Source organism: Clupea harengus, chromosome 12 (genome assembly GCF_900700415.2).
Source record: "Clupea harengus chromosome 12, Ch_v2.0.2, whole genome shotgun sequence".
NCBI lineage: Eukaryota > Metazoa > Chordata > Actinopteri > Clupeiformes > Clupeidae > Clupea > Clupea harengus.
The window spans coordinates 14,825,725-14,844,101 of NC_045163.1; the positions used below are offsets into that span (position 1 = coordinate 14,825,725).

Consider the following 18,377-nt stretch of genomic DNA (forward strand, 5'->3'; position numbering starts at 1 on the left):
GGCAATGTCTCGAGCAGGGGTTTGAGTTCTTTATGTTGGTAAATTCATAGTTTTCAGTCACGTGACTACAATAGGTAGCTGACGGGCAAAAAAGAACAGCGAAACAGCGTTAAACAGTGGACAACTTCGAGCAGTGCCGCCTACTCAACTACGATCGCCATCAACCACAGACCATACCACTATAGCCAGACAGAGATATTTAGAAAAAAATAAAATGTTTAATCCATGTACTGCACCCGCTGACATTTGTATTTCTTTAACCTCGACGAAGTCCCTGCCAGAGCTCCAGTGTGGAGATATTTACATCTATCTAATAGAAAATCCATCCCCCTACACATCTCAAAAACTGAAAGCCTACAAAAGCACAGATAGTTATTTAATTTTCAGAAGTGGATGGGTTCACAACGCTGTCGTCTGGAAGGTGAAAACAAAAAACATCTTCATAATCAGAGCAAAGATGAGTGCCATTTAATAGCTAGCTACCAGCTAGCGAGATACCTGCTGTTAGCTACGAGCTACCTGCTGTTAGCTACGAACTACCTGCTGTTAGCTACGAGCTACCTGCTGTTAGCTAGCAGCCTTTAGCCTACCCAACGCTGTTCTTTATAATTTGACACAATTTTCTGGTTTAAACAAGTACGAACACCTCGTCTGGCGAATGACAACTTAAATTATCTTCCCATATATTTTCTACTGGCATTGTAGTATTACCAGTTGGATGACAAAATACACTAGCCTAGCCTACTTGCTTAGGTACTTGTCACAATCTCAGAGAAGAAACCGGGTAATCCGATTTGAATTGTGTTGATGCTTTGTTTCTTGACTTCATTACTTGATCTATTCCCGTTTTAGGTAGTTATTCTGATAAATGAGGCGACCAGAACAGGGTGACTGCTTTTATTACCAGCCCCAAAAGTATGGCTGCTTTACTGTGTGTCCGAGAAAAGTTGACCCAGAAGACGTCTGTCGGTAGGAAAACTGTATGATCAGGGAAAGTGTATTAAAACCGGATGTCGTCACTTTAAGCCGGTCTCTGGTTGGATAAAGCTTTTCAGCAGAAATGGACAAGGACCTTTGATTTATTCTGTAGGAACCATGCCGATGCCTGACTTTTAATATTGTGTGACGTTGTTGAAGTTCAAGTTCAACATTAATAGCGATTGAATTACCCTTGTGTCGTGTAATCGCTAGCGGTAAATAAACGCTAATAACTTGAATGACTGATTAAGGATATATGTTACACATCACAAACACATGTAATCGATGGGTTTTGGGGGAAATGAGGTAATTGGTTAGCTTAAATTGCAGTATCTTAGGCGAGCTAATTGACCTGGCTAGCTATAGCGGAATTAACATTGCTAGCTTTGTGTTTGGTCATATAGCTTCGTAAAAGTTCGGTTAACAAGTCACTTGTGTGTTTAGTTGTATGACTTTGTAAAAGTTCGGTTAACAAGTCAATTGAGCATTAAGCCACCTGACTATAATCGGTCTATTCATATTAGCATGCTAACGTTAGACTTATTAGCAGCGAGGCTAGCTAGCTACTATGTGTTCCAATGGATTGTTGGTCTAAGCGTTAGCTTCAGTTAAGACCTACGTGTACCACATGAACAACTAAACGAGTCAATGTAGACATATACAAAGTTGTGTAGATAGCTTTATTCACATAAGCCGTATAACTTCACAAAAATAATAATAATTTAAAGAAAACCGATCGTTTGCATGCCAGGCGATCAACACAACTTCTCAACTAAAAAGTAAAGGTCCTTGTCCATTTCTGCTGAAAAGCTTTATCCAACCAGAGACCGGCTTAAAGTGACGACATCCGGTTTTAATACACTTTCCCTGATCATACAGTTTTCCTACCGACAACGTCTACAATCAACTGGTAGCAACTTGGGCGGGTTTTAAATGCGATAAAAACAAAATCCGGGCTTGTCTCCTCGCCGATTTGAACAGCCAACCGAGCAACAACTGTCTAGCATTTTACTACCTAAGTCAGACAATGTTAAAGCGGAGATATTAAATGATATTGAATGAAAGGTGGTCGGTTCCTGTATAAACTCCAGTGTTAGACAGGTGTGGAATGTGTTTTTTGCCCTTCAGCTGGTCATTCTGACGTCACGTGAAAACTATGAATTGTTGCTTTAATTATTTTGCAGTAACGTATAGAGGGAAAAGCCAGGCTTTGTGAAACATTGAAACGTTCGAAGGTCTCGAAACAATCCCACATCCGTCTCCACGGCGACACCTACTGCCCACATTTGCCATCGTCTACTATGAATTCTATGAAACGACTCAGAAAAGCGTTGACAAATTCTAAATTAGCATACTTATTATTCTGGTGGGTTATACTATGCTATCAATACATATGATCAACACTCACCTTTTTTTGAGAGATACTTATACAACAAACAAAGAAACAAAAGCTTTCAAATTGTGAGCAACAACAAATTAGGACTGTAATGAAGTGTGTTTCAATAAATAGGCTCTTTTTTCTGTTGTGTTGTGTTAATTAACATATGTGAGGCTATTTCAATTGCTTGGTATTTCAGTTTCATATGCAAGTGAATGTAGATAATTATGCTTATAGAAAATGAAGATTATTAAGGAACAATGTCTCACATTTGTAATATGTAAAAGTCAGTCTATTTAGCAGATGCCTTTGTCCAACAGCTTACAAAGGCATGCTACACCGAGCGATAGGTCTATCGAGCCTGGAGCAACAACTTGGCATGATTGGCATCAACCACAGCCTACCACTAGCATCACATAGGCCTATGTCGAGGTTTTATTAAAATATATTTGTTCTGCTGTTTTTGGGATGAGTCGGTTTCTATTTGTAATTACCTCCCCAGCCATGGTAAAAAAAAAAGTTCACATGGAACTGTTGTTGCTGGCATACATAGCCTTTTTTTTGCCATCATAAAGGTGCGGATATAGGCCTGTGCCTAGTAAACCAAAGGATCATGTGATAAAATCTCTATCCTCTCACCAAAACTCTATAAGTTGTGATGTTTTTGCGTATGTGTGATCATGTGAACATGGCCCGAGTCGGCCACCCCATGCACAATGTGGGATGTAGGCTGGTTGTAATGGGGTTGCAGGTGGGAAACACATACTGCGCAGGAGACAGTGGCTTTCTTAACAAATTGCTATTTATTTACAACAGGGTAATTCAAAACCACAAACATATAAACACAAACTGAACAAAACTAGAGCCCTAAAGCAGACTAAGTACAACTCTGTGCTCACAGGTTCGGTCTAGTACCTTCTTCCAGCATGTTCGGTCTGTCCTCCCCTCAATAGACAATGAGGTGCACCTTTTATCAGGCCGCCCATTGGGCTAAATTAGTCCAATTAGAGTTAATTGGATCTCTCCACAGAGGTGGGGGAACCCGGACCCAACCATTCAGGTAGGGGAGTCCAGTCCTTCTTCCACCTTAGGGCCACAGTGAGAAGGGGGAGGGATTTCACCTTCTCACCGTGATCAATGCACCGAAGCGCAACAGTCACGTCATGCCACATGGGTGTTTGTTTTGTATAGGCTTTTTAACATTTTTCAGCTTGAAAACAGGTTGATCAGCTTGCACTGGGCCCCGTTCGTCGTAAGGGTTGAAGCTAAGTTAGTCAATTGTCCTTTTAGCCCGTTAACATTAGCGAGCTGATTGAGAAGAGCAAATATCGGGTCGTCAACGGCTGATCCGATTCCAAATCATGTGGTTAATGTCAACCAGGCTAAACTTATCAGGGCAATTGCGCGTACACGTCCTACTTCAAAAGGCAGGAAAGGTCGATCACCAAAACAATGATTTTCTAACGGTATAATGGTTCTAAACTCAAAGAAAAGGGCTCTTTTTTCTCCGCTGGAGAATGAAGGAGATGAACATGAACGCTTATGAAGAATACAAGACCATAATTGTTCTGCCCATAATATGTTTTATGTGTTTTGGTGATTGAAGTTGAATTGTTTGTATAGGACTTTTATTTTGAATAGGACTTTTATTTTGACGCCCACGAGATCGGGAAGCAATGGAAATTTGGAACATCATTCACATAGCAACACTCAACTGTCACAGCAAACTCAACTTTAACGTATTTTTGACTTTGAATCTCATAGAAAGCAATGACTGATAACTTTGATGATAAATAGTATATAATATGATTAAATAGTCAAATAAATCGCTGCAACTGCACGACACTACTGTTGTTTACGTTAGCATGTTAGCTAATTAATGTTAATGTTAATTATAATGTTATGTTGTATTTTATAATTCAGCACTTTTTCCACTTTGTTTTTATTCCTAGTTTTACTCCATTCAACGTGGTCAATAAAGGAGCAAGAAGGCTCATTTTCCTGGCTCTTAAAAAAGGAGTTTGGCTTGCTGCTTAATCTGTATTAACGCTGGGAAGCATAAACATATAGACCAGTGGTTCTTAACCTGGGTTCGATCGAACCCCAGGGGTTCGTTGAGTCACTCTCAGGGGTTTGGCAGGGGTCAAGACACACACAGTATAGCCCGGTTCACACTAGCAATGTCGGGTCGTTTTTATATATTCCTATGTTTTGAAGAAATCATATTTTATTTTTCCAATTACGAAGGGTTCGGTGAATGCACTGATGAAGCTCGCAGGGTTCAGTACCTCCAATAAGGTTAAGAACCACTGATATAGACAGAGCAGTACAATAATCATGGCAAAATTCAACACCGCCACCGCTGTGAGAGCAAGACATGAAGCGGTGTGTTGGGATGTTTATAGGTTGATATCTATGTATGAATACATGCCAGCAAGTGTGAACTGGTACAGAGGATACTGCTACTGGTTAGTAACTGCAAGGTTGCTTGTTCGATTCCCTCATCTCCTATCTCGGTGTAGTTTTACATTTCCTTGTACGTCGCTTTGAATAAAAGCGTCTGTTAAATTACTACATGTATTAATAACAAATGCAATAAATTGAAGCAGTGAAAATAAATTGTGTGTATTTCTCTCTATTCTTATCAGGAGTCCACCTTAATAATTTTCTACAATAATGATATGCTATGGTGTACTAATAACACTGTCATATAATTATGAGTGCTTTGTTCTCCGCATCGCCGACACTACAAAAATGTACCACTCGCAAAAAAGCGCAAGACAGTCAATGTTCGACTGTGGTGTTTGCAATAAATGACTCGAGAAGGTCTTGTAAATTAATTATTCCTTGTCGGCTGAATCGGTAGCGCTCATACAAGAACTCATCATGATGGAATAATGGATCTTGGCGATCGCAAAGAACTCTCTTCCTACACTAATCTAACTATCTAATATCAGTCCTTGGTCAATGGGATCCCTCCTTTTTCCGGGGGTGTGGCCAGCTTTTCCAGCTACACTTAAGTTAGCCTGCGCTGGAACAGGTTAGTGCTAATTGATAAGTTACTATCGTGATTTATCGAAAGTTGCTTCCACGAACCAAAAAGAAGGGCGTTTTTTATCTTAGCCTGAAAATTAGCTCGCTAAACCGCTTAGCGAGCTACGACGAATACCCCCCTGGTTTAGCTGGTTGGCCAGATAGTTTGACCAGTGTCAGGCAAGGGCAGAGTTGGCAGGCAACAAAATGCAGCCTGGGAATTTGCTGTCAAGTGGCCCCAGTTTATCGATGTGTATGTTTGTCGATCAACTAATCATAATAAAAAAAACGCAATCTGTTAATCTGTTAAAATCAAATAAATAAATACGGACCAGACCAGCAAGACCAGTCCACTGGCAAAACTCTTGACATTTACATTTAGTCATTTAGCAGACACTTTTATCCAAAGCGACGTTCAAAGGAAAGAACAATCAACTGGCCAGGTCTGGCTGAACTTTACTATGGCCAGGTCTGGCTTAAGGTAGGCTATGTTTTTTGATGGTTTAGCTTTTCACAGGCCTACCAGCTAGCAGCATAAGATGGTTTTTCAGCAGCTTTCAGCTTAAGCTGGTTGACCAGCTAGTTTGAGCAGTTTTTAAGGTTTGTTTTTGTTGGCCTATCATTTTTGAAGACCAGCTTAAACTCAAAGGTTTTCAGCATTTTTTTTCCACCAGGGTAGCCTATGTAACTGACTGTATCTATTTTATAGTTAGCCTGGCTTTTTCACAGTTTCAAATAACTTTAGGCTGGCTAATCCTATTTGAATAGCACATATTTCGAGCTTTATTGGCACATCTGAATGTGGCAAGTGTATACGTTAACATTACTTAATGCACAGGTTACGACCTGTAGCAAACTAAGGGTGCGATTTGCCTGGGGCATGAGGAGAGTTTCCTCCCTTCTTGTCTTTATCCAGGGGTGTAGTGGAGGATAAACACCTTTACGCACCTTTTCCATTACAAAACAGCATTTACTTGCCTTTTATGATAGTTTACCCACTTGTCATTATGCAATTAAAAAAGTTTGCGTCAAAAATATACACCACCTTCAAATAATGACAGGTGCTGCAACGTGCATGCAGACACCAGTGTTGTAGTTTAGTTACTAAACCTCGAGTCCCCATGTGTTCGAGTCCGAATTACCAAAGAAGACTTTGAGTGGAGTACCCATTACTTGAGTCCGAGTCAAGTTCCAAGATGGGCTCCAGTGCTCCACTCTGGCACAGTCAAAGAGCTGACATATAAATACAAAAAGTTTACATTAAACCTGCTACCATTTCAAAAAGGAGTGTATTTACTGTATGTGACACAGTAGCCAAACAAATTCCCTGGCCAGCATGCACATCCCAATCCTCGACTCCAACTTTCCGAGTCCAAATGCAGCCAAGGCTCGACATAACTAGTCAACCTGTCTGAATTAGAGCAAATGTATACAAGTACATTGGGCACTCCTATTTCCATATGTGCTAGCTGGACATGGAATTATTCATTATCACATTGAATGCACTTTGTGCACAGAGAGGGACTCAGACAATGGCAGGAACAGAGAACAAGTAGAAACTGAGCGGGATCTTTCAATATTCAGTGGGAAAGCACTTTCATTACTGAACAACTTTCGTTCATGGGCCAACGCAGAACAGTGTAGGAAATGGTGGGCAAATGTTACACTTGCACGTGTTGTCTTTTTGTGCGTGTGGACGATGGGGAATGGGATGGCTCATGGATTTTCACTGATTTCAATCACTGACCTCATGGACTTCAAAGTTAACTTGACAAACTTGAAAAAGTAACGTTGTTGAAGGTCACGAGTTTTTGGTCTGCTTTGCGGTCCATCGTTCTATGACGTACCTCCAGAGACGTAATAAAACCTCGCAGAGAGGAGGATACCAGACACACAATCATCAATCCACGAAACTTGTCTTGTGCTCAACTAATACAATTGACCAGTCTAACCAGGCAGAAGCGTAGACGCCTTTTCACCTTTTTGATAACGGGGTCCTATGAACTTGCTGGTGAGTAAAATAGTCAAACTGACAAATACGAAGTCCAATCAGAATCGGGTACATTGAGATTAGAACCAATGAGAATCATATCCCCGCCAGAGTGGGGTGGGTGTGTGTCATAATGCTCAGGTGCAGCACACTTTAACGTGAAAAGCATGCAGTGAGGAATCGTCGCTAAGAGGGCCCTGTACGAACCTTGACAGGAAGGAAAAGGAAATTTAAGCAATTGTCTTCAGCGTATGTAAGAAAAACAGTTGGTCTTTTCGGATCCAAAAAAGAATACTGCGCTCTGAGAAGTTTTGTACTGATGTAACGTTAGGTTAACGAGCGAAGCACCTAACGTTACCAGTTAGCTACCTTAGTTTAGCCAGTGAAATGTCAATGTTACGTGTTTCAGATTGTTTCACTGATATGCACTGACAAAGCTGCCCAGTCAAGTGTTTAAAACACGACGTAATGTTAGCTACCTAAGTTAGTTTGTAATAACCCAATGGCCCTTTGATGCAGTTATTGATCCGAGCTAACCCTACAGCTAGCTAGCTAGTGTTGTGACCTAACCTTGCGTCACTGTTTTAATCTTCATACCTACAGTGACATTGGAAACCTGATACCCCATATCGTTAAAGATTTAAGATCGATTTAAATTATAGAGATACTAACTGCCATTGGTTTGGGTGATTTAGTCAGCTAGTTGATGTTAGCAGAATGGTATTCACCTCATGACTGCGATGCATGTGGCGTTTCTGCTTTAATAGCCAACTTTTTTTGAAACCAGTGATATTTTGAAACCAGTGATAAAGGAGTTGGTGGACAGACAATTCTGACCATTTGACGAGTAGTTAGTCCTAGTTAGATCGAATAAACAATTGACGTTGCGTAACTGGTGGCTCCTTGCACAAATTCGTGGTCAAAAATGTTTCCGTCCATGCAACGCCGCCCTATCTGCGACATTGGTATCCGCGCAATCCGGCTACAGAACTCGACCAGATATTTGAGGGACTGTCCAGGCAACAGCAAGGGCAACGCCAAACCTGGAACTGCTGCATGGCTAGGCCAACGTGTGGGCCTGATGCTCACATGGCTCAAGAGAGCCGCAGAAGGTACAGCTGAGACGACCTCGGGGAAGAAGCAAGGCATGATGTCCATTTTTGCCAATCACTGTAGTTTTGTCACGGGCCAGAGGCTTCGGCGTGCTTTTCAGATCGGTGAATTATACTCCAACCTGTACTCTGAGCGCACCAGATCGACGCTTGTAGTTAACATATGGCGCCGTTTGCAAAGCAAAGGTGCTCCAACTAGGAAACTGCTCGCTGCCTTGGCGGGGGTCTTCATGTGGGATGATGGGAAGATTCAAGATGAGGAGCTTCGCAGGTAAGCCCTACCATAGGTGATTCAGGACCTATAAGTAAGGTCAGTAGTTGGAGATATTGGGGTCTGTGATATGACAATTCAGTTTAGCCAACGGTGACTTAGTAGAATTCAGATATTTTCTCTTGCACTGGCAAATGGCTAATCTACTGTGTTGAATGTTTGGTCACTTGTACAGGTGTGCATGGGAGCTCCAGGCTTTGGAAACTGTTAAGACTTCGAGTGCTGCTCCAGAGAAGTTTGCTGGGCAGAAGGATGCTGGCTGGGAGGTCGTCATTGAAAAGAAGTCCTTCATGGTGTGGAGACGACCCATTGAAGGAAGCCACCTGTTTGAGTACAGAGGTCAGGAAAATGGGGTGGGGGAGCGGGGGCATATTTTTCTCTGTTAGTAACAGGTTCAGGACACAAACAGCAACTTGCAGTGAAAAACAGAAAAGATGTCTACTGGGTGATTAACAGCATGTACAATCATACGTGTGCACAGCATTAGTGTGCAGCATTACACCTGAGGCATTTGTTAGGCAAATACAGGCCCTTTTTATTGATTTAACTTTAGCGTTTAGTGTCCACTCTCGCACAACTAAAGCAATTAAAGCCAAGAAATGTTTTTCACTATGAGTGGGATTGAGGTAGCAAATAAGTGTGTGTGTGTGAGTATGCGGGGAGGGAGTGTAGTATTTTTGCTTGAAATGCCCATCTCTACTTTGTGCAACTTTTAAATGGCTAGTACCACTCGCACCACAACTACGTGGTTTTACACGAGCAACGTATTAATAATAAGAACAAACTGCGGTTAATACAAGGGTGTGGTCGGTACGTGGGTTTGTTTTGTACAATTACATGTAATGCGGTTTATATACGATGCAGTTTATTTCCGGGAAAATATGGTATTTCAATTTTGCCTACTCTTTCTGCTTGCATTGCAATTTGTCTTTGTTTTGACTTGTGATCTCTCTCTCCCCTCTACAGTATTTGGCTCCTATACTGATATCACCCCTAGGCAGTTCTTCAATGTACAGGTGAATTAAAAATGTCACACAATCTTAATATGTTGTTGATAAACACAGTAAGCAAAAACAAGTTTGAATGTAGCACTTCATTGGACTAGTATTGATGCATTGTACACTCCCACCTGCACTGCCAAGAGGGAGGTGTGTTAAATTTGGCCCCTGACCTTCTCTGTCTCTCCCTATCTCCCACTTTTGTTCCAGTTGGACACGGAGTACAGGAAGAATTGGGATGCTTTGGTTATCAAACTGGAGGTGGTGGACAGGGATGCCAACTCCGGCTCCGAGGTGGTGCATTGGGCAACACACTTTCCTGTGAGTCTCTGCAATGTAATGGCTTCATTTATCAGGCACTTGTAGCTAGCACATATATTGGGGTAAAAAAGGAAACGATGCCCAACAAAGCCGTCCCAACAAAATCATTAGGACCAAGATAAGTCACCCAACGCATGGTACACATTTCTTCCTGTAAATAGTATTGTTGCTAAAGATGTGTGGTGCGTGTGAGATTTTTGGGGGTCCAAGTAGAGAAGCTGCTGGATCCCTATTCTATTTGTTGTGATTCTTAAAATTTCTCCTGTGAAATGCAATGGTGAGCAAAAAACGTAAGTTACACACGCACTAAATGTTGTCCATAGATGTCAAATTGGTCAGATGACTTGCGCAAGTAAAATGTCTGGCGCTACAATAACAGCATTTATATTTGAGCTCATATCTCAGGAGCTGTATGGGTTACAACAAAACATATTTTTTCCTCTGATTCATTGAAAGCTCCAGGATCTAACACACCCAATTCCTGCCAATTTCAGCAGTAAAATTTTAGATACATATTATTGGCCTCATTTGTACACATTTTTTAAGGTGCCAACTGCTAAATAATTATCAGCAGGTGTTAATGGCCGATCTTCATGAGACTTCATAGGCACATTCAGAATTCAGAAGTACCAAATATGAAACAAATTGGCCACAAGGGGCACTGTAATAAGCACATTTAAGTTTTGGTTCATATCTCAGGAATTGCAGGGCATAAGATAATTTTTTTTTCTCTGATTCCTTGAAAGCTCTTGTGTGTGCCATACCCATTCCTGTCGGTTTCCTCCACCACCATTTTCCTGCAATTTTCCAAAAAAGTGAAAGTAAACATAGTTGGTGCTGTACCAAGAGACCGATTTACTGTGTTGTATATTTGTGTTTTTTCATATCAGTAGTTTATGTAATACACTTGCATTGATGTCTGTCTGTGTGTCTGTCCTGTCTGACTGACTGACTGTCTGACTGACTGTCTGTCTGTAAGACTAATAGAATTATCTAGGGACTTGACTAGGCTAGCCTGTCTAAGCCCCTTGTGTTATCCTGTCTGGGGGAGTGGTTAAACTCTAAAGCCTGAAATCCAAATGTGCTCTCTGTCATAGGATTGAGCATAGTATGTAGTGACATAAAAACAGTAAAATACTGCTTGTTTATTTATATGAGTATATGCCACTGCTGTGGTGGATGTGTCTGTTGGCCTTCATGCAGCAGTAGTTTCTCCTCCAACACTCAAGCTATTTCTCCCTGGTATGAGTTGATTCTCAGAAAAGCAGATCTGGTCCAAGTCAGGTGACCTGTAGGATTCTGCCACTGACGCTTGTGTCTCCCCACAGTACCCCATGTATTCAAGGGACTATGTGTATGTACGTCGCTACAACGTGGATGTGGAAAAAAACCTGATGGTCCTAGTCTCAAGGTAATGAACGCAGACTGAGTACAATGCTCAAACTGTTTATCCTTACTGCATTCACTAGATATGCTGTATACAAATGTATATAACCCTCTTCTTGTTGGTTCTTTTTAAACTTGTGTGTGTTCATGTTCATGCTTTGGCTCTGTCCAGAGCTGTGGAGCATCCAAGCATCCCTGAGACCCAAGACTTTGTTCGAGTACACTCCTACCAGTCCAGGATGGTGATCCGGCCCCATCGGTCCTTTGATGAGGTGGGACATCTCTCCTGTTTCAAGATGCAGTCCAGACTTTATATTTACTGAGTAGATACTTATATCCAGGGCAACTGGCAACACTTACAGTTCAGTAAAGGTTACACATTTTATATTAGTTTGTGTGTTCCCTTTGTATCAAGCCCATGACCTTCTTGCTCCTTGCTCTACTAATTGAGCTACAGTGATGTTTTTGATTTGAGATATGATTACTAAAGTTATAATTTAACATCAAGTAGACTACAGGAAATGGTTTATTTGTGGGAGCCTGTATTTAACTTTATTATGTTTCCACTTTCTCTGTATTTTCTGCAGAATGGCTTTGATTATCTGCTCACCTACAGTGATGACCCCCAGACTGTCTTTCCCAGATACTGTGTGAGCTGGATGGTCTCCAGCGGTGAGCTCTTCTTTTTTTTTTTGGTTATCTTTTCCCATAGTAGCAACTACTGTGAACTCAGTCTGGAGATGGGGCATTAAGCCCAATTTATGGTCGTCCGTTTACGCAGACAGGCAGAGCCCTCTCCGTCGTTGCAAACCCTGTCCGAGCACCTCTCCGTGACCTGACTTGCACCTCCCAAATTTTGTAAGTCTCCGTCGAAATGACGGAGAGCCCACAGAGACCCCAGGGCTGTGATTGGTCCAACCCATGCTGTTTACCTTGTGGGTAGTAGCATGCTTACATTACATAGCTGGCTCAGCCACTTTGCAAATCCCCTCAGATGTATTTTTCAGTTACAATAAAGTTTTTTTTTTACATTGCACATTGTCTAATTCAAGGTGACTTTAAAAAAAAATCTAAGCAGAAAAAAGTCGAAACAAACAACTTTTATGTACAAATACCTCCATCTACGGAGTTTGGTCCGCCATCTTTTTTTTTTTTTTTTTGCTTTGCGACACCCACCAACCAACGGAGAAATATAAAGGTTCATGAGTCTATGAAGCAACTGCATGGCCAGTCGTAGAACACAGTCGAAGAAGCATATTTCGGCCTTTAGTGATTGATACCTTGCAAACATATGAGACTTAGGTTTTTTTTTTTTATTCGGCCATGACATTCTCACACCTTTTATTGCGAGTACTGGTTCATATTTGATGTAGATTCATATGGTATCATATTCACATCATACTTTAATGGCATTTACTATTTGTTTACCAAACAACAAATTGAAAACTGCATTTACTGCCCCCACAGGCATGCCTGACTTCTTGGACAAGCTCCATACTGCCGCCCTACGGTCCAGGAGCTTGGAGGTCGGCGTGCACGATTTCGCGGGCTCTGTCAAAGCACCTCCGCCTAATCCGGAGCGCTTGGGTGGAGACAAGACGCACAACCTTGGGGGCCAGGGCCAGATCTATGCTTGAAGGGGTACAGATGTTTGGGAACCTTGGCACCCCTTCACCATCCTTGCCATCAAAAACCTAAAAGGTTCCTCAATGAACATGGAAGTCACATCATCCGTGTGTTTTCCTCACCCCACCCCAAGCTTCCTCACGAGAGGAGAAAAAAGACTATTGCATGTTTTTTGCTTTTCGGTTGTTTGTTTTATTTTCTGTTGCTTGTTTGAGGCCTCCATGAAGCCAACTGAAGGGAAGATGTATTACGTCCGTGTTTGCCAGAGATATGCCAGAGCCATCACTCAGTTGCAGGAACAGGAACCTCTACAAAAGGAGGGATTGATTTCCTGACATATCTTGCCTCTCTGTACGAGTGCAGCTTAACTTGGTAGCAGACATGAGCTAAATATTCTTCCCTTGACTGTCAAAGAGCTTCTGTGGCCAAAAATGTGTTCCCCTGCCTCCCCCTCATCTTCCTAACCTGTGTGTGTGTCCAGAAAGTCCTGTGTTTGTATGAAATCACCTTCAAGCACTAAATGATTATTCTGCTATGCTGTCTATGACACATCACTCTGTCTGTAAATTAACGTCCGGCAGGATGGAACACACAGCTCCTGGAAACAATATGCATTTTATGTTCAACACTGAGCATTTCTCATGCCTCAAGCAGAATGCAAGGGCTACCTCTGGTTGCCTCTTGCACACCCTCGTCCCTCACACCTGTCTTCACCTCAGACTGTGAATGTCTCTTTTGTTTTTGCTAAAAAGGAAAAAAGAGACATCAAATAAAAACACAGCTACCACTTTGAGCCAAACAGCCTTCAGAAAGATTACCAATCCTCCTTGTGCCAACAAGGGGGGCGTGTCTTATGCCAACCACTAGCATTATCGGTTGGAGAAGTCGCTGTGGTTTTAGGGGCATTTTTGTTCGGGAAACATTGCATCCCTGCGTGACGCTCTCGTCGTTTGAGACCAGGAATCTGTTCTCATGTCTAGAGTGCAGACTGTAAATGGTGTCCAGACGTTGTCCACACAGGTACTCCAGACCTGTCTACCTGAAACTCTGCATCAGTCTGCTTTCAAGAGGAGGACTTGTGGCAGACAGTACTGTATCTGTTTTCTTGGCTGTTTGCTTCAAATGCCACACGTGCTAAGCTGCCCTTTCCACCAAAGCATGACTTTCACAAAGGGACTGCAACAGGTGTACACCTCCGACTCCCGTACTCGTTGTCTGGGATTGCCTCGAAAAGTGAATTGGGGGGGTATATCTTTTCAGTCTTTTTTGCCAGAGTTCTGTGTGTAACTAATATGAAGTGATGTGTTTTAGTGATGTGTTAAACTGATTATTATCCTGGAGGGGGTGGGTCCATATGTTCAGAGTATGGACACGTTCGTTCATATTTTGGGTCTGTCAGAATGTGAAATTGAAGGGTTAAGAAAAAAAAAATTGCTTGCTAGCACACTTGGGACAAATATGTTGACAGTTTATTCTGGAAAGATCTTTCTACATGTTTGCGAGGTTGAAGTTGTTACAGACAAATTGCAAGTTGGGTGAAATGGAAACATGACCTTGCAGGCAGCATTGGTGTTTGTGGAAAAGAAATAAGCTCTGTTGCCACTATTTGACCTCAAACCATAAGGAATAAACTCACTGGCATGGGCTGTAACTTAGAAAATAGTCCTTTCATTACTTTTTCTTGGAAAGCTGTGGTAGAATTGAACTAAAAATGTCTGTCTACCACATGTCACTGGTCATCAAGCACTTGAGCAAACCATAAGTATGCAGTCATGTACAGCAGTCTACCAATTGTTTGCCCATTTTGTCTTTCTCTTAGTACACATTTTTACCTGCGTGGCTGGTAGGTCTTAGTCACAGATTTATTTTTTATTTCCTTCCAAATTTATAAAACCGATTTGATTCTTGTGGTGTCTGTTTTGTGTTTAATATCTTTCTACACGTTGTTCTTGAGGCTTTTGTTTTCTGTGCCACTCCATTCTTCATGTTATACCAAAATAGCAAGAAAACGTTTTGTTCATGTGCACGTTGTCAAATAATCAGTTTTCATTTCATCTGAAGTTCGTTTTATCATATTGGGATTAAGGTTAACACGCGTCATGTCTATTTTAAGCAAATGCACTATAGTAATACGGTTTTCCTGTAGGGAAAAACTGTTTTGTGTGCTCTATAGAGAAAGGTATTGCCTGTACAACCTCACTGAATTCAAGAATTCATCTTTTTTTTGTGTGTGTGCGTGTTGCTGTTATAGCATAATATCGACTAACCAACAATGTGTGTGAGCAGATGCCTGGTTTTGTTGTTGTTTTTTTTTTAACATTATTTACTCATGTTGAAAATGTAGTTTAAAAAAATTCAGTCTGCCAAAAGCGCGAGTTTGTTTGTTTGTTTGTTTGTTTTGGTCATATACTCGGATGTTTGTTGTCCCCTTTCACTTCACCTGTATTGTTGATTTGTGAGCTGTCCACCCCCCCCCCCACACACACACCCCATTTTCAGTCAATCCATCAACCCTTGGAGAGAAAAAGGAAGGCAGCGTTCTTTCTTTCTTTCGTTTTTGAAAAATTTACTTTTGGTTACTGATGTTCTGTTGCGTTGTTGTATGAGTGTTTCTTACTTGTACAACAAGTTGATATAGATCAGACGGAGCTGCTTAAACTGATTATTGCTGCTTAAACTGGCAATTGAAAATTCCAAGAAACACAGCTGAATATAGTGTTCACCTGACTGAAGTATGTCAGTATTATAACATTACTCCCATCAGTAAGGATTAAAAATGTATGTTGTCGTTGCTGTGGATGAAAACTATGTTGTCGTGCTTGAATTGAATGCAAGTTGTCCTTGTCCTCAACACTTGGCCACAAGAATTCTAATTCTGATTGGTGTTCATCTCACAATGGGTATGGGGAGAACAGGAGTGTGTAAAGATTTATGAAGGCATGTGAAGAATATTTGTTTGATCAAGTATACTCCTTAATTCATCGGTCAAACACTTCTGGTGGGACTTTGGTGCTTGGTTAGAGCCATACCTAAGAATGTAACGGTTCAAGAATTCAAGATGTTCTTTTTTATTATGAAAGACGCATTTCCTCACCTGCTAACTAGGAACTACTTACTATTAACAAGGTAGCTTTTTCAATTAGCATTACTGTGTACAGGTACAACAATTTTACTGGTGTGTGCAAAGTCCTTCTGCTATAATATTTGTGATTCCTATATGATCTGTCTAACTGGTTAACAGACTTGGAGAGTGGATGGTACAGCCAACATGGATTGTTGCTATGTGAGTCTTAGCGTCAATGTTAAAAGGAGAGTTCTAATTAAATACAATAAATCTTTTGGAGTAAGAAGCCTTCACTGATTTATTTCTCCTGGTGGTCTGAGTTGAATCGGTATTGAGAAAATATTACATCATGACACCGGCGGATGTCTAGTCAGCTCGCTAAAAAGGATACGCATATTGCTCTTCTCTACACCCTCCCTTCCCTGCTGGTTGGGCAACGACCAAGGTCAAATCTGTCTCTGACACTACCCTTGCGCAATCTCACGGCATAGCCTTTCGTGAGTATGCTCTATGGAAGCAGCTGGTGGGTGATCGGTCACTGACAGCCGCTGACATTGAAACTGATCTGGCTCAGGGCCAGTTCGGTTCCAAGGTAAAGAGTCGAGGCCTGTCCACACTGCCAACGATAACTACAACAATAACTGTAAATATTAGCTCATAACGATGGCAACGTCAACACCACACACAATGATGTCATGAAGAACAATATCGTTGGGCATCGCTTTCAGAGCGATTGTGTGAACGATTAAAAAAAAATGACAGTCAATAAGAATCAATCAAATTTTAAAGGCATCACATTAAAAAGCATGAATCATATTCCTGAGTGGTCTTCCCTGTACTTGGTCAGTCTGGACGGTCATATCATTATAGGTACAGTTGTTGTTATACTATACTGCTTGGCAGTGTGAACAGCCCATTGCCCTTCATAGTGCAATCTGAGTCATGGAGATCCAAGCTGCCTGTTGTCAGTGGGGTGATGAATGGAGCAGCTCAGAAAGGCAGGCAGAAACTGGAGCACGACTGTAGACTGAGCACCAGCCAAGTGGCCAAAGTATGCGCTCACAGATCAGCAGTCAACACTGGTCAGGCCACTAGAATGACATAAGACGGATTTTAAAACACCCTCTGTGATTTAACAATTAATCTCAAACTACACAGCCAGGGATAATATACATTTATATATATAAGGATGTTTAAGTAAGCTGTTCTGATTCAAGTTAATTTATTTTCAATATAATACAGTCAGAATTGATTATGCAATGATTGGGATTTAGTGAAAAATTCTTGGTTGCAGAATTGAGGTTGATTCTAAATGTGTGTAGACAGTGATATACAATCCTGGTCAAAGAGCCCTGTTAGTGCCGAGTTGTGTTGTACCTCTTTGCTACTGCAGTGCCGTTAGTTGCTGGAGAGCTTATGTTTGGTTGGTTGCCAGGGAATGTTGTCATCAAACTGGCTGACAACAGAACGACTCAGCCACTCCACAGCATGTGAGCCTTTATTCTGGACACTGTTGCATTTCCAAAGGAGTTGTAATGGTATTGTTCTTTAAAGGACATCTTTTCAACAACTCAAATCTTTGGCAAAGGTTTGGTCTGGCACCGTTAATGCTATCTGCTATCAAATTCCAGATTACAACAGTTTTTATCTGTGTGTTTTGCATGTACTTAAATTAAGTATATGAAAAATGTTAACCAGCTGTTGAGCATTTAGGCTTCATTGGTACAGTGTATCTCTTCTGGGCTCATGCCTGCCCTCCTTTGGTGAAGTAGTGAAACTACAGGCTGCTGTGAAGATGAATGGCCCATAAGAGCCTGTCCAATAACTATATATATATACAGTCTACAGTCGATGAGCCTGTCAGACTGGGAGGGGTAGGACTCAGTTACTTTCAGTCTCCCCTTGAAGGTTTTTAATGCAGCCTGTTATTATCTTACACTGGAGTGTGTTCTGGTGATTTATTACAAATCAATGGAGCCAAATTAAACAAAGGTACCACCCTTTTTTTCTCTATATTTTTCATTTAGTCAAGACAGCAGTGTTAGTCATTCAGTCACACACACTTTAAAGTCGTTTATTTTTGTGCTTTTTCTCTGTCTTTATTGAAAACATTCATACAATAGGCATACACCCGCACCATAATCCAGAAATACAAATCACAATTCTCAAGCCTAACTATTGCGATTGCTAAAATGGTCTAGATATCCAGTCCCATTCCTG

General features: G+C 41.3%; 1 protein-coding gene across 1 annotated transcript; it reads left to right on the forward strand.

Moving 5' to 3' along the window:
• Nucleotides 1-7,078: 7,078 nt before the first annotated feature.
• Nucleotides 7,079-16,440, forward strand: stard7 (StAR-related lipid transfer (START) domain containing 7). Its single transcript, XM_012816493.3, has 8 exons — nucleotides 7,079-8,762; nucleotides 8,938-9,101; nucleotides 9,729-9,778; nucleotides 9,971-10,081; nucleotides 11,410-11,492; nucleotides 11,640-11,739; nucleotides 12,055-12,139; nucleotides 12,935-16,440. The coding sequence occupies exons 1-8, from the start codon at nucleotides 8,305-8,307 to the stop codon at nucleotides 13,102-13,104; spliced, it is 1,221 nt and encodes a 406-aa protein (XP_012671947.1). The 5' UTR covers nucleotides 7,079-8,304; the 3' UTR covers nucleotides 13,105-16,440.
• Nucleotides 16,441-18,377: the final 1,937 nt, after the last annotated feature.

Excerpts from the sequence above, each read along its gene's own strand:
- stard7 (XM_012816493.3), top strand. The coding sequence starts at position 8,305 with ATGTTTCCGTCCATGCAACGCCGCCCTATCTGCGACATTGGTATCCGC. Across the intron at positions 10,082-11,409 it reads ATTGGGCAACACACTTTCCT|TACCCCATGTATTCAAGGGA; the intron begins GTGAGTCTCTGC and ends GTCTCCCCACAG. Across the intron at positions 11,493-11,639 it reads CTGATGGTCCTAGTCTCAAG|AGCTGTGGAGCATCCAAGCA; the intron begins GTAATGAACGCA and ends GGCTCTGTCCAG.